Raw genomic sequence first — 19,112 nt, 5'->3', positions numbered from 1 at the left:
AAAAGACAATAATTTTATTTTCATAATGACTCCGTTTTCCAAACAATTTAAATAATTAAATTATTACAATTAAAAGACATTGTATGGAAAATAACATTGATATAAGATTTTCTTACTTAGGGTTAGATAGGGACCCCCCATATTTCAGGCTTAGGTGAGCTCAGAAATCAAACTTCTATCTTTAGCAAGAAACAGGTAGTAGCCTGAAGGCCACACCTTCTGAACTCTAGCAAGGATATGAACAAAGCAGCCTGAATTGTTTTGCGAGGTCCCACCCTGGAATAGGAGCATACACCCTAATCCTCTCCCTACAACCAACATTGTAAATAATAAGTTTACCCTAGGGAAGAGGCTGTATTCATTTATTTGTTAAAATAGTATCTATTTAGTTTATGAAGGTATTTTTTTCATTTACCAAGTTCTGGCTAAAATTTCTTTTACAGCCAATATTACTCCTAGACAAAGGACTCATGCAAGAGATCTCCAACTTGGGCCTCCATCCCTGTGCCAAAAGCTCTGGTACTGGCTCGGCGCCTGTGGCTAAAGCCGCTAAGGAGCCAGCCACATACACCTGAGCTGGCGGGTTCATATCCAGCCTGGGCCCACCAAACAACAATGATGGCTGCTGCAACCAAAAAATAGCCAGGCGTTGTGACAGGTGCCTGTAGTCCCAGCTACTTTGAGGCAGAGGCAGGAGAATCACTTGAGCCCAGGAGTTGGAGTTGGCAAAAAAGATGGGTGTAAAAAAGTTGGAGGTTGCTGTGAGCTGTGATGCCATGGCATTCTTCCCAGGGCGACAGCTTGAGGCTCTGCCTCAGAAAAAAAAAAAAAAAAAAGCTCTGGTGCTTTTCATTCCCTCTGCATGCCCCTCTGTCCAGAAAAATGTTATTTTATTACTGATCTGTGATCTGTGGGCTCAATTCTCAAATCTCCCAGACCAAGGATTCACTGAAGAAAGAAATTTTGGTAACAAGGTTACCCTTTCTGATGTTTTTTCATTGTCTCCCTAAGTCCCAGATGGCCATGTGGCCACCAAGGCTTTCACGATAGCCAGGGGGCAATGCCGAAGTAGGGAGAAGGGGGCCATGTGGGCTAGACCATAAGCTCTGCAGTTCTTGGCCCAAGTATGGGGAACACGTTCTTAGGTTTCACCATAGTCATCTTTCTAAATGTCAGAATTCAGAGGCTTAATAGCAAGCATATAAGTTCACCGTAAAATTCAGGACAATCTAGAAATGCTGGAGAAGTGGTGGTTCTATCATTTTTAAACATTTGAATTTTAACAATAGGTTTAAGATTAATATTATCTGTTAAAGACTAGTAAAGTCATTTGAATAAGAAAGGATTTGAGTTTTTGTTTTTGTTTTTGTTTTTTTTTTGTTTTGTTTTTTTTTTTTTTTGTGGTTTTTGGCCGGGGCTGGGTTTGAACCAGCCACCTCTGGCATATGGGACCGGCGCCCTACTCCTTGAGCCACAGGGGCCGCCCATGAGTTTTTGTTTTTCTAATAAGTTACTTAATGTAAGTGCTTACACCCATCTTTTTTGCCAATTAGTTAGAGCTCTTTATATATTTTGATTGTGAAATATAGGCACATGACATGTACAGACACAAACAGAGACAGACATACAGGCTTTGCCACTTTTAAACCTTTTTTTTTTTTTTTTTTTTTAGGGACAGAGTCTTGTTCTATTGCCCTTGGTAGAGTGCTGTGGCGTCACAGCTCACAGCAACCTCCAACACCTGGGCTTACATGATTCTCTTGTCTCAGCCTCCCAAGTAGCTGGGACTACAGGCACCCACGACAATGTCCGGCTATTTTTTGTTGCAGTTTGGCCAGGGCTGGGTTGGTACCCGCCACCCTCGGTATATGGGGTGGGCACCCGACCCACTGAACCACAGGCACTGCCCAGACTTTTAAACCCTTTAAAACATATTTTTATTCAGATTATTAATTTTTTAATTATCTAATTTTGTGTTTTAGCAATTCACCTAGGTTTAATACACAACAAATATAGAAACACTAAATTTCTTGAGAACAAAATTAGAACTAATGAAAATTGAAGTTTTCAGTGTGCAACCAAACTAAAGTAGGTAGACCATGGTGATTGGGCACAATGGGTGTGTGGGAGCAGAACCTCAAGACTCCCAGGAGAGATCTTCTGGCAGTGCTGCTAGGAGTCTTGAAGCACTGCACTCCCAGTCCCGCCTGTCCAGGTGACCACTAGGCTTCCCCTGCAGTACATAGCACTTACTGGAGCAGTCTAGGGAGCCCCTCATGGTCACCTTTTAAACTATTTAAAGTTAATTGAGTTGGAGAATTGAACCTTTTGAGAATTTGTATCTTAAATAGGAAATGGGTGTTTTCATTTGTAATTTTTCAAAAGTGTTTATAGGCTTAAAGAACAGTTTAGGCCTCTTATCCAGGCACTAAAGATGCCGCAGAGGCAAATTCTTTGAACTTTGGCAAAGAAGGGTATGAAGAGAGGTAAGATAAAACAGGTTTAGGTAATTCTAGCCATAGAATTACCTAAGGGTCTGTGTCTACATCTGAGGTGGAAGAGGAACGTTCCTTTTCATACTTTCGTTCCTCATCTTGTAACTCTTGTTGGAATTCAGGGGGAAGGGGTTTTTCTGCCAGAGCAGAAGGGGACACAGATTGAAAAGGGGGGCATCCCTGTTCATAGGGGTTGGGGTCTAAACAGTCTCTAATTAGTTCCCAAAGAGGAAAGACATCAGTGGGAAACCGAGAAGGACCCTAGGTTGTATAATAAGAGCATAGTTTCTCTCCTACTTTATTCCAAGTTGCTGCATTGACTGTGTCTTCCTCTGGAAACCAAGAACAAATTTCTTGAATAAATTGGAGAAAGCGTTCTACTTGATTGGTATGAACACAATAGCCCCTAGTTTTTAGCATAGATTTGAGCATTTGAGTAAAGAGTTCTCACTCTTGAGAGCCTGACTGTCCCATAATTTGTTACTCCCGATGAAAACTACCCCCGTCCACACAAAAATTACTTACCAACTGTGCAGTTTCACTTCTTCATCCTCAAGGGGGCTTCCCTCACCTGTGTGTACCTACTATTCTGTACTCTGGTCCCTGTTTGGGCGCCACCTGTCGTGAACCAGCTTGGTGAAGGGGAGTAAACCAGAGTGGAATCTGTGGGAAATGAGGAAAATACAGCACAAGAGAAGACATGGAAACAAAGGATAGGACTGGGAGGACTGGCTGAGCTGATGGCTACAGCCAGCACCAAAGTACATAATCAGCTTTATTTTATACTATCTGTACAGGGTTGTCCAGGGGGAGGTAGCATAATAAAAGACATAGTTTTTGTCTTATAGTACAATAGAAAAATGTAAATAACTTTAACAAAGACAAACTATCTTGTTAATGGTTTCTACTCAAGTTCATTAAGATATGACAAGAAGCAAGAAGGGAAAAATCACGATGATCCCAGCATAGTTAACAAAACAAAGGAAGAACTATGTGACTTAGTGTTTACAACTTAACTTCGTTAGCATATGACAAGGAGAAAGGAGGGAGAGATCTCAAGGATCTCTGCATAGTTAACTAGACAAAGAAAGGGCTCGTGATTTCTGGCAGAAGAAGCAGGAAGAAAGGAATATGGCTGTTTTGGGAATGGAGAAGAAGCAGTTGGGGGTTCATTCCCTGAATGTTCCCCAGGCTGTGAGGGCTCTGCCATCTCACAGCCTGCTCTCTATAATCCAGAGCACCAGATGTAAAAATTGATAACCACTTTTTAAAAAAATTCAACAACAGGGCCAGGCACAGTGGCTCACGCCTGTAATCCCAGCACTCTGGGAGGCCGAAGTGGGTACATTGCCTGAGCTCACAGGTTCCAAGACCAGCCTGAGCAAGAGCAAGACTTGGGAGGCTGAGGCAAGAGAATTGCTTGAGCCCAAGAGTTTGAGGTTGCTGTGAGCTATGATGCCATAGCACTCTACCAAGGGTGACAAAGTAAGACTCTATCTCAAAAAAAAAAAAAATCAACAACAAAAATAACCATGTTTGGCCTGGCATGGTAGCTAACACCTATAATCCTAGCACTCTGGGAGTCTGAGGCAGGTAGATTGCCTGAGCTCAGGAGTTTGAGACCTGAACAAGGGCAAGACCCCACCTCTAAAAAATAAAAATAAGTACCCAGGTGTAGTGGCAGGTAGGCCTGTAGTCCCAGCTACTTGGGAGGCTGAGACAAGAGGATTATTATTATTTTTTTTTTTTTTTTTTTTGTAGAGACAGAGTTTATCACCCTTGGTAGAGTGTGATGGTATCATACAGCTCACAGCAACCTCCAACTTCTGGGCTTAGGCCATTCTCTTGACTCAGCCTCCCAAATAGCTGGGACTACAGGCGCCCACCACAACGCCCTGCTATTTTTTGTTGTAGTTTGGCCAGGGCCAGGCTTGAACCCACCACCCTCAGTATATGGGGCTGGCACCCTACCCACTGAGCCATAGGCGCTGCCCCGAGCCCAAGAGTTTGAGGTTGCTGTGAGCTATGATGCCAGAGCACTCTACCAAGGGTGACAAAGTGAGATTCTGTCTCAAAACAAAAAACAAAAATAAAAAATAAAGTGTTCACCAGAAACCTTTTCCTACCAAAGCAAAGGAAGATTGTCAAGTCAATAAATCCCCAACAAGAAGTTGAATACTAGGATTATTCTCATTCTGCAGATCAGGAAACTGAGGCACAGAGGGATGAGGTCACTAGCTCAAGGTCACCCAGCTAGTAAGTGATGGAGAAGATATTTGAGCCCATAGGATGAGACCTGACAGCCCGAGTTCTAAACCATGACGTCTAAGGCCATCCTATTTGTTAAATATAGGAAGGGAAAGGATGAAAGGGTTTCTTGAGTCACAGTGGTGACAACCCAACCAATAGTAACTCTTCCCCCGTCCTGACCATGTTCTCTGTGTGAGCTGGAACCCAAGTGTCTTCATTTGTAAAATGATATCATCTTAGTACTTATGTCACAGGGTTGTTGGGAGGATTTAAAGTGTTCTTCCTGGTAAATAGGACCTGGAATGTAGTAAGTACTCATTAAATGTTAGTTATGTCTCTCACACCTCCCTGGGAGTCTGGCTAGTAACCCAGTGCTTTCACTCATTCTTTATTTATTCCATAACCAGGTAGAAGGCTTTCTGATTTCCAGACCTTGCTATGTACAGGAAATAATTTTGCCTTTTTGACAATTTAACCCTTGAGATCCTGCCTGAGATCTCAAGGGTTAAATTGCCTTTCTAGGAAACCTTCTCTGATGACCTCAAGTTGTGACAAGACAGACAGAGCTCCTCCCATTTCTTGTCCTGCCTTCATGAACTCTTTTTTTTTTTTTTTTAGAGACAGAGTCTCACTTTGTCACCCTCAGTAAAGTACTGTGGTGTCACAGCTCATAGCAACCTCCAGCTCTTGGGCTTAGGTGATTCTCTTGCCTCAGCCTCCCGAGTAGCTGGGACTACAGGCGCCCGCCACAACACCCAGCTACTTTTTGTTGCAGTTTGGCCAGGGCCAGGTTCGAACCCCCCACCCTCGGTATATGGGGCTGGTGCCCTACTCACTGAGCCACAGGCACTGCCTGCCTCCATGAACTCTTGCTTTATTCTGGATTGACCTCCTTGAGGGCAGGACTCAGATCTGTCTGTTTCCCATTGTATCTTGAGCACCCAGCTCAGGGCTCAGTACACACTGGGTGCTGAATAAATATGTGAGAATGGCACAGAGTAAATGCTCAGAGGAAAGGGCAAATGATTGAATGTATACCCTTTCCTCCCCCACAGAATGACTTTCTCACTGGTGTGTTTCCTGCCAGCCCCCTCAGCTGGCTCTTCCTCTTCAGTACGATACAGCTTTCCTGGTTCCTCCAACTGGATCCTTCTTTAGGACTGATGGAGAAGATCAAAGAGTTGCTGCCAGACTGGTATGGTTCTCCACTTCATCTCAGTAACCCCTTAGTCCCTTTCTCTCCACCCAGAAAGTTTCTTCATCAGTGGGGTGTGCCTGCTAATGAAAAGTAACTTCTGAGACTTCCTTTGGGTCAGATTAATGAAAGTATAGCATCAATAAAAGGTAGGTGATTTTTATTTCTTCTCTGTGCACATTTTCTTTTTCTTTTTTGAAATAGAGTCACAGTCTGTTGCCCTAGATTAATTGCAGTGGCATCGTTGTATTAATACCTCACTGCAACCTCAAACTCCTAGGCTTAAGCTATCATCCTGCCTCAGCCTCCTGAGAAGCTGGAAATACAGGCATCCTCCACAACATCCAGCTTATTTTTCTGTTTTTAGTAGAGACAGGATCTCACTCTTCTTCAAGCAGGTCTAGAACTCCTGAGCTCAAGCAATCCCCTTGCATTGGTCTCCTAGAGTGCTAGGATTATAGGCATGAGCCACCATATCTGGCATTTTTTCCCCTTTTTTTTTTGAAACAGAGCCTCAAGCTTTTGCCCTGGGTAGAGTACTGTGGCATCACAGCTCACAGCAACCTCCAACTCCTGGGCTCAAGCGATTCTCCTACCTCCACCTCCCAAGTAGCTGGGACTACAGGCACCTGCTACAACGCCTGGCTATTTTTTGGTTGCAGCCGTCATTGTTGTTTTGCAGGCCCAGGCTGGATTCGAACCCACCAGCTCAGGTGTATGTGGCTGGCACCTTAGCCACTTGAGCCACAGGCGCCAAGCCCCCTTTTCTTTTCTTTTTAGAAGATCTCACTCTGCCACCCAGGCTACAGTGCTACAGGGGCAACCTAGTTCACAGAAACCTCAAACTCCTGGGTTCAAGGCATCCTCCTGCCTCAGCCTCTTGAGTAGCTGAGGCCACGGAGCCCCCTTTGAAACCTAGCTAATACTTCTATTTTTAGTAGAGATGGGGTCTCACTCTTGCTCAGGTTGGTCTTGAACTTCTGAGCTCAAGGGATCCTCCTGCCTCGGCCTCCTAGAGTGCTGGGATTATAGGTGTGAGTCACTGCTGGCCCGATTGCATTATTGTTGTTGTTACTGTCATCTTCAGGAAAGGTTTGAAAACCAGGTGCTCGTAACGTGGCAGGTACTAGTTCTTGGATTAATCCTCCTGGGGAAGAAGGTTCACAATTTGTGCAAATGCCTCCAAAGGGCATACCCACGATCAGATATAGAAATTCTAGGAAGGTTAGATTTACCCAGCCTTCAGAGGGCAGGTGATGTGATCCATCTCCCCCAGGTGAGTTTTGTTGACAGGTCTGATTGCAACTTTGCAAGCAAACATGGATTTGGTATAGTTTTAGACAAGTTTTCCTAAACTTGAGCTGGTTTTGGGATCACCTTGGGCGAGTGGGGTTTGCTAAAATACTGATTGCTGGGCCCAGCCCCAAGAGGTTCTATCTCAGTAGGGCAGGATAGGACTCTGGAATATATATTTTCAACAAGCTCCCAGTGGTGGTACTGGGGCTCATCCAGGGACCACACTTTGAGTAATGATTTGGTATCTGGGAGGTAAAAGTGTCCCTTCAATAAAAAGCATGGTTCCCAATTATTAAGCACCTACCAATTTCTTGGAAAGTGATTTAGAAGCTTGGTCCTTGGGGGTGCCTCTTGCCCAATGGTTAGAGTGCCAGCCCCGTGCACCAGGGGTGGTGGGTTCAAACTCAGCCAGGGCCTGCTAAACAAAAGAAAAAAAGAAGCTTGGTGCCAACACAGTGGACTTGGAGGTAGGGGATATGGGTGTGTGTGACAGAGGTTCACATCTACTTTACAAATGAGGAAAACGGACTTCTCTGACTCTAGTTCTACAAGATTTGTCTCCAACAGCGAAGGACCAGTGGAGGGGCTGGATGAGGCTAGAGGGGAAGGAGTTCTGAGGCTGGAGACCCAGGCCCAATCTCTCCTTTCCCCCTAGGGGTGCACAGCACCATGGGCTTCAAGGTGTCCTAGCAGCCGCGTTGTTTGCTTCATGTTTGTGGGGAGCCCTGATCTTCACGCTTCATGTGGCCCTGAGACTGCTTCTGTCCTACCATGGTTGGCTTCTTGAACCCCAGGGAGCCATGTCCTCACCCACTAAGACCTGGATGGTATGTGAGGGGCAGAGCCCTAATCAGGCTCTCCCAGCACCCACATCTCTGTCCCCCTCTGCATTTTTCCTTTCCCTTTTTCTAGGGTCTAAGTTTTCCCTTTCTATGTCTCTTTGGACCTATGTCCCTTTCTCTCCGTGGTTTGCCCTCCCAGACACCCTGGTCCCTGGCCCCAGTGAGGGGTTTAATGACCCAGTACCTCCTCTCCCTTTCTCTCAGGCCCTGGTCCGCATCTTCTCTGGCCGCCACCCCGTGCTCTTCAGTTACCAGCGCTCTTTGCCGCGCCAGCCGGTGCCCTCGGTTCAGGACACAGTGCGCAAGGTGGGCCTGGTCGCTCTGGGATGGGGCGGGAGGCGGGCCGGGTGTGTAACCTGTCTGCCCTCTTCTCCACCATACCTCTTTAGTACCTGGAGTCGGTACGACCTGTCCTCTCCGATGAGGACTTCGACTGGACGACGGTCTTGGCGCAGGAATTCCTGAGGCTGCAGGCGTCGCTGCTCCAGTGGTACCTCTGGCTCAAGTCCTGGTGGGCGTCCAATTACGTGAGTCCCACCGTGCCGCCAGGCCCCCTATGGAAGGCAAAGTTCTGAGCCAGACAGGCCTGAGCCCCTCCTCCAATCCACCCACCTCCGCCTTCCAGAGTCCTAGGATTACAGCGGCCCACGTATTTTACTTTGTTGTGCCTCTAGTGTTTTTCACTCAGCAGTATGTCTTGGTCCTCACTGTATGTCAGTGAGTAGAAATGTGCCTAGTCCTTCTAGCGGCTGTGTAATACTCCATAACTTTGAGAGTAGCATGGTTTAGCTGCTGATCCTCCTTCAATACACTTCTCGATAATGCTAGTCACGGACCGTGATGGCCTCCTTTGTTGGCTCCATGCTCCCTGTGTGACACAGGACAGACAGGAGGACTGCCCTGTTCCACCACCCTTCTCCCATACAGTCCCAACTGCCCCAGCTGCCCCAGCTGTATGTCTCTGCCCACTCCCAGGTCAGTGACTGGTGGGAGGAGTTTGTGTACCTGCGCTCCCGAAACCCGCTGATGGTGAACAGCAACTATTACATGATGGTGAGAAAGGGATAAGGGGGCTTTGGTCAGAGCATACGAGGCCTAGGGTTGGGATATCTGGGTAGATGTGGCATTTATGGCTAGTGACCTGCATCTGAGACAGTCTGGAATTCATTATCCCTCCCTCTTTGGGGGTTATGACCTGTAATTTGGGTCAGTTCCCCCATTAGGGGCAAACCTGACCCTAGGTGTTTTTCATCCCCTCTGCTGGCCCCAGGACTTCCTGTACGTCACACCTACGCCTCTGCAGGCTGCTCGAGCTGGAAATGCAGTCCATGCCCTCCTCCTGTACCGCCATCGCCTGAACCGACAGGAGATCCCCCCGGTAAGAGGGCTGCTGTGGACAGGAGACAAAGGTGTGATCTTCTGGTATTGGGGCCGCATGGGTCCTGAAAGGCAGCTCATGAGTCCACGGTCTTCTGCAGACTTTGCTGATGGGAATGCGCCCTTTATGCTCTGCCCAGTATGAGAAGATATTCAATACCACACGGGTTCCAGGAGTCCAAAAAGGTGAGAACCCACCCTCTCCCCCCCACACACACACACTGATAGAGGCAAAACAATACAGTGGCTAAGGAGCATGTTTTCTGGAGCTAGCCTGCCTGAGTTTGAATCTCAACTCTGCTTCCTAGCTATGTGACCTTGGGCAAGTTTTACCCTCTCTGAGCCTCAGTTCGCACATCTCTAAAATGGGATACTAATGGCATCAGGTGAAGATTAAAAGGGTTCTTAGGGGCTGAGGCTCATGCCTGTAATCCTAGTACTCTGGGAGGCTGAGGGAGGTGGATTGCTTGAGCTGACACGAGTTCGAAACCAGCCTGAGCCAGAGCAAGATCTCATCTCTAAAAATAGCCAGGCATTGTGTCGGTCTCCCGTAGTCCCAGCTACTTGGGAGGCTGAGGGAAAAGAATTGCTTGAACCCAAGAGTTTGAGGTTGCTGTGAGCTATGACACCACAGTACTCTACCAAGGGTGACAAAGTGAGACTGTCTCCAAAATATAAATAAATAAATAGTTCTTAAAACAGCTTAGGGCATGTAAGAAGTGCTTAATCAATGGTCATCCTTATAATATGTCTGCTCTCCCCTCTCCCATACTTCTGCCAATGCCACCTATAGACTATATCCGCCACCTGCATGACAGCCAACATGTGGCTGTCCTCCACCGGGGCCGATTCTTCCTTGTGGGAACCCATTCCCCAAATGGCCTACTTTCCCCAAGGGCACTAGAGCAGCAGTTTCAGCGAATCCTGGAGGATTCCTCACCTGCCTATCCCCATGAGGAACATCTGGCTGCCCTGACTGCTGCACCCAGGTAAGGGTCAGAGGTCCTGGCCATTCAGAGGCTGGCCAGCCATCCTAAGGCTGTGAAGGGCAGTTCAGGGCCAGGTAGAAGCTGGGCAGAGTGGACTCAGGTACATCCCTTGTCCAACAGGGAAATGTGGGCCAAGGTGCGGAGATCCCTGAAGACACAGGCAGCAGAGGCCCTGGAGGCAGTGGAAGGGGCTGCTTTCTTTGTGTCACTCGACTCTGAGCCTGCAGGGCTCACCAGGGAGGACCCAGCAGCTTCATTGGATGCATATGCCCACCTCCTGCTGGCTGGCAGAGGCCATGACCGGTGAGTTAGTTCCAGGTCTGGGCTCCCAGAAGCTATTGTCTCCCAGAACCCCCAAAAGCTATTGTCCAGACCTACGAACCCTTGACAATAAACAACCAGACTCTGGAGCCCAGACTTTTGGAATTTCTCGATCCATGGGGCCATTTAGATCTAAAGATCCCAGATCTGGGCTCGGCGCCTGTGGCTCAAGCGGCTAAGGCGCCAGCCAGATATACCTGAGCTGGCAGGTTCGAATACAGCCCAGGCCTGCCAAACAACAATGATGGCCACAACCAAAAAATAGCCGGGTGTTGTGGCAGGCACCTGTAGTCCTTGGGAGGCGGAGGCAGGAGACTCACTTGAGCCCAGGAGTTGGAGGTTGCTATGAGCTGTGATGCCACAGCACTCTACCTAGGGCGATAGCTTGAGGCTCTGTCTCAAACCACCACCACCCCCCCAAAAAAATCCCAGATCTGGAGACCTCTGCCTAGAGAACTCCTCCATCTAGGATCCCAGACCCATAATGCAGACCCAGGATCTCAGATCTGAGGATGACCAAAGCCCAGACTCAGAGAACCAAATCTCAACATCTCAGAGTCAAAACTTAATGCAGGCACCCCAAACCTAGGCCCTAGACCTGGATGCCAACACCTAGAGATCCTCGGCCCACTTCTGGAGGTCTATTGGATATCACTCAGACTTCTTAGGTCCCAGGAGAGTCCTCCTGACTTTCCAGAACCCTCAAAAACCTTGAACTTTCCTCAGTAAGTTTCCTTAAAACCTCTAAATTTTGAATCCTAGATATGTCTGGAGATTCTCCAGAGCCACCTCTCCTTAAAGGTCCTCACACAGCACCCCAGCTGATTGCCACATCTCTCCACCTCGTAACGCCCCCTGAACTGCCACAGAAAGTACCCTGAGTCCCCGCTCCCCAACTCTCAGTGACTCCTCTGAATTTTCCCCAACAGCTGGTTTGACAAGTCCTTCACCCTAATCGTCTTCTCCAACGGGAAGCTGGGCCTCAGCGTGGAACACTCGTGGGCTGACTGCCCCATCTCAGGACACATGTGGGAGGTAGGGCAGCCAGCCCTCCTCCTCTTCTGGAGGCCCCCAATCCCCTTTCCAAAGACTGTCTTCCAGGGCCTGAGGCTCAGAGAGAAGCAGAGGCCAGCCCTGGGTCACCCAGCAAACAAGGGGGTCTGGGATGCTGACCTTGCTTTGATGAGTTGGTAATAGGGGCTTAGAGAAGGAAAGTAACTTTCCTAGAGTTGCACAGTGAGGAGTTACAAGTTTGCAGAGTGAGAGCATGAATGCAGACTGCTCTGATTCCAGAGTGTGAGGTTTTCCTACCACATCACAGAGTCAGAAGAACTATCTTTCAGCTCTGGTTTGTTTTGTGTCCTTGGGCGAGTTACTTTCCTCCTCTGAGCCTCAATTTCCCCCTTCATGAAATGAAAGAGTTGGAATTTCTGTTATCACTAAACCTCTGTCCAGCCCTGTCCATCTCTATTTTCTCTATTTAGTCCCTAAATTATAGGGGGCAGTGGCAGCACCCCCCACTGGGGCTGGGTAGGGCTCCCTAGCCCAGGGTGGGCCTTGAGTATATGAGGACAAGAAAAGCCCTTGCCAGATCTTAAGAATGACAACAGCCCCTTGTAAGCTTTGGCCCTTTTTGTTGTTGTTGTTGTTCGTTTTGAGATAGAGTCTCACTGTGTCACCCTGGGTATGAGCATCATATCTCATAGCAACCTCAAACTCGGGCTCAAGAGATCCTCCTGAGGGGTCAGGTGTGGTGGCTCACCCCTGTAATTCCAGCACTCTGGGAGGCTGAGGCAGGCAGACTGCTTGAGGTCATGGGTTCCAGACCAGCCTGAGCAAGAGCAAGAGCGAGAGTCTCTAAAAAACAGCCAGGTGATATGGCGGATGCCTGTGGTCCCAGCTACTTGGGAGGCTGAGGCAAGAGAATCACTTGAGCCCAAGAGTCTGAGGTTGCTGTGAGCTATTACGCCTCGGCATTCAAAAAAAAAAAAGAGAGGGAGAGAGAGAGAAAGAAAGATCCTTCTGAGTAACTGGAACTACAGGTGCCCACCACCACATCCAGCTAGTTTTTCTTTTCTTTCTTTTTTTTTTTTTTAAGAGACAGAGTCTCACTTTGTTGCCCTCAGTAGAATGCCGTGGCGTCACAGCTGACAGTAACCTCCAGTTTTTGGGCTTAGGCAATTCTCTTGCCTCAGCATCCTGAGCAGCTGGGACTATAGGTGCCCGCCACAACGCACAGCTACTTGTTTGTTGCACTTTGGCCAGGGCTGGGTTTTTTATTTTATTTTTTATTTGACACAGAGTCTCACTCTGTTGCCCTGGGTAGAGTACAATGGAGTCATAGCTCACAGCAACCTCAAACTCCTCTTTGTTCAAGTGATCCTCCTGCCTCAGCTTCCTGAGTAGCTGGGACTACAAGGCAGTCCCTCACTTTCTATTTTTAGGAGAGATGGGGGTCTCACTCTTGCTCGGGCTACTTTTGAACTCCTGAGCTCAAGTGTTCTTTCTGCTCAGTGCTAGGATTACAGGAGTTAGCCAGCTACTGCAACTGGCCAACCTTTGGCCCTTCTGTGTCTGTTTCTTGTTTGTAAAATGGGAATTTTTCTCTTTTAATTCAATTTGCAAATGAAACCACTGACTCATTTTCACTTGAGACCCTTCACATCACTTCATGCTGTCCTGTCATCTTTGCATATTGCCCCATGCTGAGGAAGAGATGCAATGTAGAACAAGATAAAGGGAGGTATTCTCCCAATAAATTTCTTTCTTTTCTTTTTTTTTTGAGACAGAGCCTCAAGCTGTTGCCCTGGGTAGAGTGCCATGGTCACAGCTTACAGCAACCTCCAACTCTTGGGTTAAAGCGATTCTTTTGCCTCAGCCTCCCAAGTAGCTGGGACTACAGGCACCCACCACAACGCCTGGCTATTTTTTGGTTGCAGCCATCATTGTTGTTTGGCGGGCCCAGGCTGGATTCAAACCCACCAGCTCAGGTGTATGTGGCTGGCGCCTTAGCCACTTGAGCCCCAGGCACCAAGCCTCTTTCTTTTCTTTTTTTTTTTTTTGAGACAGAGCTTCAAGCTGTCACCCTGGGTAGAGTGCTGATGCATCACAGCTCACAGCAACCTCAAACTCCTGGGCTTAAGTGATTCTCTTGCCTCAGCCTCCCAAGTAGCTGGGACTATAGGTGCCCACCACAATGCCTGCCTATTTTTTGGTTGTAGTTGTCATTGTTTGGCGGGCCCAGGCTGGATTTGAACCTGTCAGCTCTGGTGTATGTGGCTGGCTCCTTAGCTGCTCGAGCTACAGGCACTGAGCCTTTTTTTGTTTGTTTGTTTGTTTTTTTGTGGTTCTTGGCCAGGGCTGGGTTTGAACCCGCCACCTCCGGCATATGGGACCAGCTCCCTACTCCCTGAGCCACAGGCACTACCCCTTTTGTTTGTTTTTTTGAGACACAATCCCACTACATCGCCCTTGGTAGAGTGCCTGGCACCACAGTTCACAGCAACCTCAACTCTTGGGCCCAAGTGATTCTCTTGCCTCAACCTCTCAAGTAGCTAGGACCACAAGTGCCTGTCACAATGCCTGGCTATTTTTTTTGTTGCAGTTGTCATTGTTGCTTGGCAGGCCCAGGCCAGGTTCGAACCCGACACCCTCGGTGTATGTGGCTGGCACCATAACCACTGTGCTACAGGTGCCAAGCCTCTCCTAATATATTTCTAACCTCACAGTGAGTGTATTAATCCCTTCTTCCTAGGGTCACTGTGAGAATTAAGTGGAAATTCAAAGAAAGAGGGCTGGTCAGGGGTAGGTGGTTGATTAGGGCTGGTTTAGAACATTCCATAGCCAGCAGAATGTGGGCACCACTTAGTTAGAATAAATGCTGCCCTGGGAATCTCAAAGTATTCTATTCTCCAGTCCCAGGGACATAGGGTGGTCTTGGGAAGGGAGGGGTGGCCACTAGTCATCTACTGGTCAGAAGTACAGATCAGTAAATACTAGTTAATGTTTGTCTCGTTCTTGATGGCCATGGACCTTGAGACCCATCTGTGAACATCAGAGATGTCTGTTAACTAGGGAAGGGACTGCCCCACCCCAAGGGACTGATGAAATGGGGTCCCTGGCTAGGTGCCCTTGGTACAGAGGAGGAGGGGACTCTGACTGCCTCCATTTGGATGCAGTTCACCCTGGCCACAGAATGTTTCCAGCTGGGCTACTCAGCAGATGGTCACTGCAAGGGACATCCTGACCCCACACTCCCCTGGCCCCAGCGACTCCAGTGGGACCTTCCAGACCAGGTGAGGCTGGGCTTCTGGGCCTTTTCTTCAAGTCCTGAAATTTCTAGCTTTGATTCTAAACTCATCCCCAATCTCTACCTCAAAATCAACCTTATCCCTAACACTGCTCCCAAGCCCAAGCCCTGTACTGTCTCCCATCATGACCCATTGCCAGCCTCACATCAGTCCCCACACCCCACCCCATTCCCTGCTCCATTCCCATCTCCAATCCCAAACTGCTCTCAATCCTACTTCTGTCCTCATTCCTAAATCCAGTCCCATCTGATTCCCTTCTTTGTCCCCATTTCCACATTCCTCCCCTTCACATCCAGCCCCCCAGCCTGATGCCCAGCTCCAACCCTACCCCCATCCGTAACCCCAACCTCCTCCCTCCCTCCCTCCCCCTCTGGCAGATCCACCCATCTATCTCTCTAGCTCTGAGGGGAGCAAAGGCCTTGTCAGAAAACATAGACTGCCACATCCTGCCCTTCTCCCACTTCGGCAAGAGCTTCATCAGACGCTGCCACCTCTCTTCAGACAGCTTCATCCAGATTGCCCTGCAGCTGGCCCATTTCCGGGTCAGTTGGGTTCCCCACCCCATCCCCTCGGTACCTCAGTCCACCTGTGCCCCCAAGACCTGCCCTCTTCCTGGTTACTCTAAGTCATTGCCATTGTTGGTCCTGAGCCCAGTTGATAGACATCTCTGCTCCTTGTCCCCCAGGACAGGGGTCAATTCTGCTTGACTTATGAGTCGGCCATGACTCGCCTGTTCCTGGAAGGCCGGACAGAGACAGTGAGGTCTTGCACGAGGGAAGCCTGCAGCTTCGTGAGAGCCATGGAGGACAAAGAGAAGACGGTGGGTGCAGCCCTCGCTGGCGGCGGCATGGGCCATTTCCATGTATTGTTCATCCGCTTGCAACCTCTATGAGCATCTACTGAGACCAGGCTCTGTGATGGCACTAGGGACAAGGGATGAGTAGCCCTGTTCTCTGACCTCCAGGAACTTGCTGATAGGGAGACAGTGCACCCAGCAGAGTGTGGTGTGTGCCTCTGTGGTGGTCATACAGGGGACTGGGAGTGCCCAAGAGTGGCCCTAGTTCCACAAGGGGCCTCTGCTTATTTAACCTCTGTGTGACCTGTAACTTCCACTTGGCACCATTCCCCATAACCTCAGAAACCCCTTCTGAACCTTTGGTCAGAAATACAGATCAGTACAGACTCCTCTGCCCCCACCTATGAGGAACTCTAGTTCAGTGCAAGGTATTTGGCTGTGAAATCAGAAAGATCGGGTGGCGCCTGTGGCTCAAGGGATAGGGCGCCGGTCCCATATGCCCAAGGTGGCGGGTTCAAACCCAGCCCCGGCCAAAAACCAAAAAAAAAAAAAGAAAGATCTGGGGATCCACCTGGTTTTGGGCTAGTGATTTACCCTCTCTGATCCTCAGTTTCCCCTCTGTAAATTGGGGTTGCTATCTCTGCCTTGCAAGGATTTGGTAAGTTGGGCTGAGGCTGGGTGTGCCACAAGGGCAGCAGTAAGCCCACTTGCTGTCTTTCCATGATCTATGGCCTCCCCCGGGGCCCCAGGACCCGCAGTGCCTCACCCTGTTCCGCGAGGCGGTGGACAAGCATCAGGCCCTGGTAAAGGCGGCGATGAGCGGGCAGGGAGCCGACCGCCACCTCTTCGCTCTCTACATAGTGTCCAGATTCCTTCACTTGCAGTCGCCCTTCCTGACCCAGGTTGGAGCACAGAGAAAGAGTTAGAGAGGGAAGTGGGGAACCACTGAAGAAGGGAGAGCCATCAGGGCAAGGGTGCCGGGAAAGGAGGTGGACAGGAGAGAAGTCTGGGTGGCAGCGGGGGCAAGAAGGGCAGGCAGGAAGAGGGGAAGCGGGCAGCGGTGGGTGGGCTGTGGGGCGTGGTCAGGAGGAGGCGGGGCCTGGAGCAGGGGGCAGTGACAGGGGCAATGGGAAACCCAGGCGTGGGAGCGTAGACCTGAGGTTTGTTTCCCGCACATGTGACCGTCTCCCATCTACAGGTTTACTCAGAGCAGTGGCCGTTGTCCACCAGCCAGATCCCTGTTCAGCAAATGCACCTGTTTGACATTCACAATTACCCGGATTATGTTTCTTCGGGTGGTGGATTCGGGCCTGTAAGTGAAGTTGGGCCCAGAGGAAAGAAGGGCCTGCACCTCTGCATAGTGGGGGAGGAGGGACCAGGGACTATTTTGTTCCTTTCTCTCTCTTCCGCTATAGGCTGATGACCATGGTTATGGTGTTTCTTATATCTTCATGGGGGATGATATGATCACTTTCCACATCTCCAGCAAAAAGTCAAGCACAAAAACGGTGAGACAAACTGGAGCACCCCCCCCCCCCACCTCAGACCGTGGTTCTGACGGCAGGCCCTCCGCCCTCAGACCCCAGGGTCCAGGTCCCCAGCTCTCTTGTTTCTCCAACCCCCAGGATCCCCTCTCCCACCTTCCTCTAGACCTGACGCTTTTCTCCTCCCAGGACTCCCACAGTCTGGGGCAGCACATCGAGGACGCACTGTTGGATGTGGCCTCTCTGTTCCAGACGGGACAGCATTTCAAGCGCCGGTTCAGAGGGTCAGGGGAGAAGGACTTGAGGCACAAGTATGCATCTCTCTCCAGTGAGACTCCGGGTTCCAAGGCATCCATGAGATCCTCTATTTCTGACCCCTTTCAGCAGGGAGCTGGTCTCCCTCAGGAACCAGAGTGAAGATCTCCACAGCTGTGCTAGTGCAGGACAGGGGCAGCCTTTTGGAGACCCCACCTCCAGGCCAATAAAGACGCATGAGCTGGGTGTGTGGTGTCTGCTACGCTCTTGGGCAGGGCAGGGATGGTAGAGGCGAGGATCAAGGCCGAGGAGACGAGTTTGCATCCAACCCTGGCCCCAACCAGGAATTCCCAGTTACAATCACAGCTTCAACCACAACCCACAACACCTGCCCAATGCACTCCACTCCTGACTTCAGTCAAACTAAAGGAAAGTTCCAGTCAAACAACCCCACAAGCTCTCCTGAGCCTAATTCCTGCCCTAACACCAACTTTCCACCTCAAGCCCACTTCCAAACCTAAACATTCAGTACCAATCCATGTTGTCCAATTGACAACCTCCAAATGAATCCACCAAAATTTTTTTTAAATCTAATATATTTTATACAGCACAAGGTCTAACACATGAACATGTATCAGAAAGTAATGTCCTGGGCGGCGCCTGTAGCTCAGTGAGTAGGGCGCCAGCCCCATATGCCGAGGGTGGCAGGTTCAAACCCGGCCCCGGCCAAACTGCAACAACAACAAAAAAAATAGCCAGGCGTTGTGGTGGGCGCCTGTAGTCCCAGCTACTCAGGAGGCTGAGGCAAGAGAATCGCGTAAGCCCAAGAGTTAGAGGTTGCTGTGAGCCGTGTGACGCCACGGCACTCTACCCGAGGGCGGTACAGTGAGACTCTGTCTCTACAAAAAAAAAAAAAAAAGAAAGTAATGTCCCTTAGAGCAACCCGTACAAGCAACAGGCTACATATACTACCAAGGGGGCTGCTGTTTGCCACCATTGCACACCAGGCTCTCATGAGAAAAGGAACACGGTCTGCATAATTACCTACAAGAGAATCCAGCAGAATTCTTATCCATCCCCACTCCAGCCATTTCACCTTCCACCTCAATGGTGGATTCAACTCCTATGACTAGGAAGTCCACTACTCAGTGCACACGACCCTAATGCCATGACCCCACACCCCACTGTATCCCCTAAACTCAACTGCAATTGGAACCATACAGCTAATACAATAAATTCCAACTCTAACTCCATCATCCCGACAGTACTTCCTTTATCTCCACCATAACCCAGGCTTCAAGTTGACCCATACTTATGATGTTAAACACCATACTCCCTGACCACACCTCCACTGAACTCCTGATAGCCCTACCAGTACAATCCCTACCAGCCCAACCACAGTCAGATCAACACCAAATCCCAATCATGCAACCCACCACTGCCGTGATTCCAGCGCACCATGACTCCAAGCCCCATTGCTGCCCATCAAGTATAATAACACT

At 49.2% G+C, this 19,112-nt stretch overlaps 1 protein-coding gene and 1 non-coding gene across 2 annotated transcripts in view; one reads left to right on the top strand and one right to left on the bottom strand.

Annotated features, from left to right (window-relative positions):
* Positions 1-17,856, top strand: part of CPT1C (carnitine palmitoyltransferase 1C) — a 28,399-nt gene extending 10,543 nt beyond the window's left edge. Inside the window, exons 3-19 of the mRNA XM_053606574.1 lie at positions 5,801-5,940; positions 7,892-8,063; positions 8,283-8,384; positions 8,468-8,605; positions 9,054-9,131; positions 9,349-9,456; positions 9,557-9,641; positions 10,249-10,444; positions 10,565-10,747; positions 11,695-11,800; positions 14,944-15,060; positions 15,453-15,617; positions 15,761-15,895; positions 16,621-16,773; positions 17,070-17,183; positions 17,287-17,379; positions 17,545-17,856. Coding sequence (XP_053462549.1) covers positions 5,801-5,940; positions 7,892-8,063; positions 8,283-8,384; positions 8,468-8,605; positions 9,054-9,131; positions 9,349-9,456; positions 9,557-9,641; positions 10,249-10,444; positions 10,565-10,747; positions 11,695-11,800; positions 14,944-15,060; positions 15,453-15,617; positions 15,761-15,895; positions 16,621-16,773; positions 17,070-17,183; positions 17,287-17,379; positions 17,545-17,772 — 2,313 coding nt within the window. The 3' untranslated portion in view covers positions 17,773-17,856. The remainder of the gene's footprint in view (positions 1-5,800; positions 5,941-7,891; positions 8,064-8,282; positions 8,385-8,467; positions 8,606-9,053; positions 9,132-9,348; positions 9,457-9,556; positions 9,642-10,248; positions 10,445-10,564; positions 10,748-11,694; positions 11,801-14,943; positions 15,061-15,452; positions 15,618-15,760; positions 15,896-16,620; positions 16,774-17,069; positions 17,184-17,286; positions 17,380-17,544) is intronic.
* A 669-nt stretch (positions 17,857-18,525) lies between these two features.
* Positions 18,526-18,660, bottom strand: LOC128597953 (small nucleolar RNA SNORA70). The gene has a single exon (XR_008383488.1). It is a non-coding gene; the product is annotated as a small nucleolar RNA SNORA70 (small nucleolar RNA).
* Positions 18,661-19,112: the final 452 nt, after the last annotated feature.

This window comes from Nycticebus coucang, chromosome 10 (assembly GCF_027406575.1).
Source record: "Nycticebus coucang isolate mNycCou1 chromosome 10, mNycCou1.pri, whole genome shotgun sequence".
Classification (NCBI taxonomy): Eukaryota; Metazoa; Chordata; class Mammalia; order Primates; family Lorisidae; genus Nycticebus; species Nycticebus coucang.
This window is presented reverse-complemented; position numbering and strand designations above follow the sequence as displayed.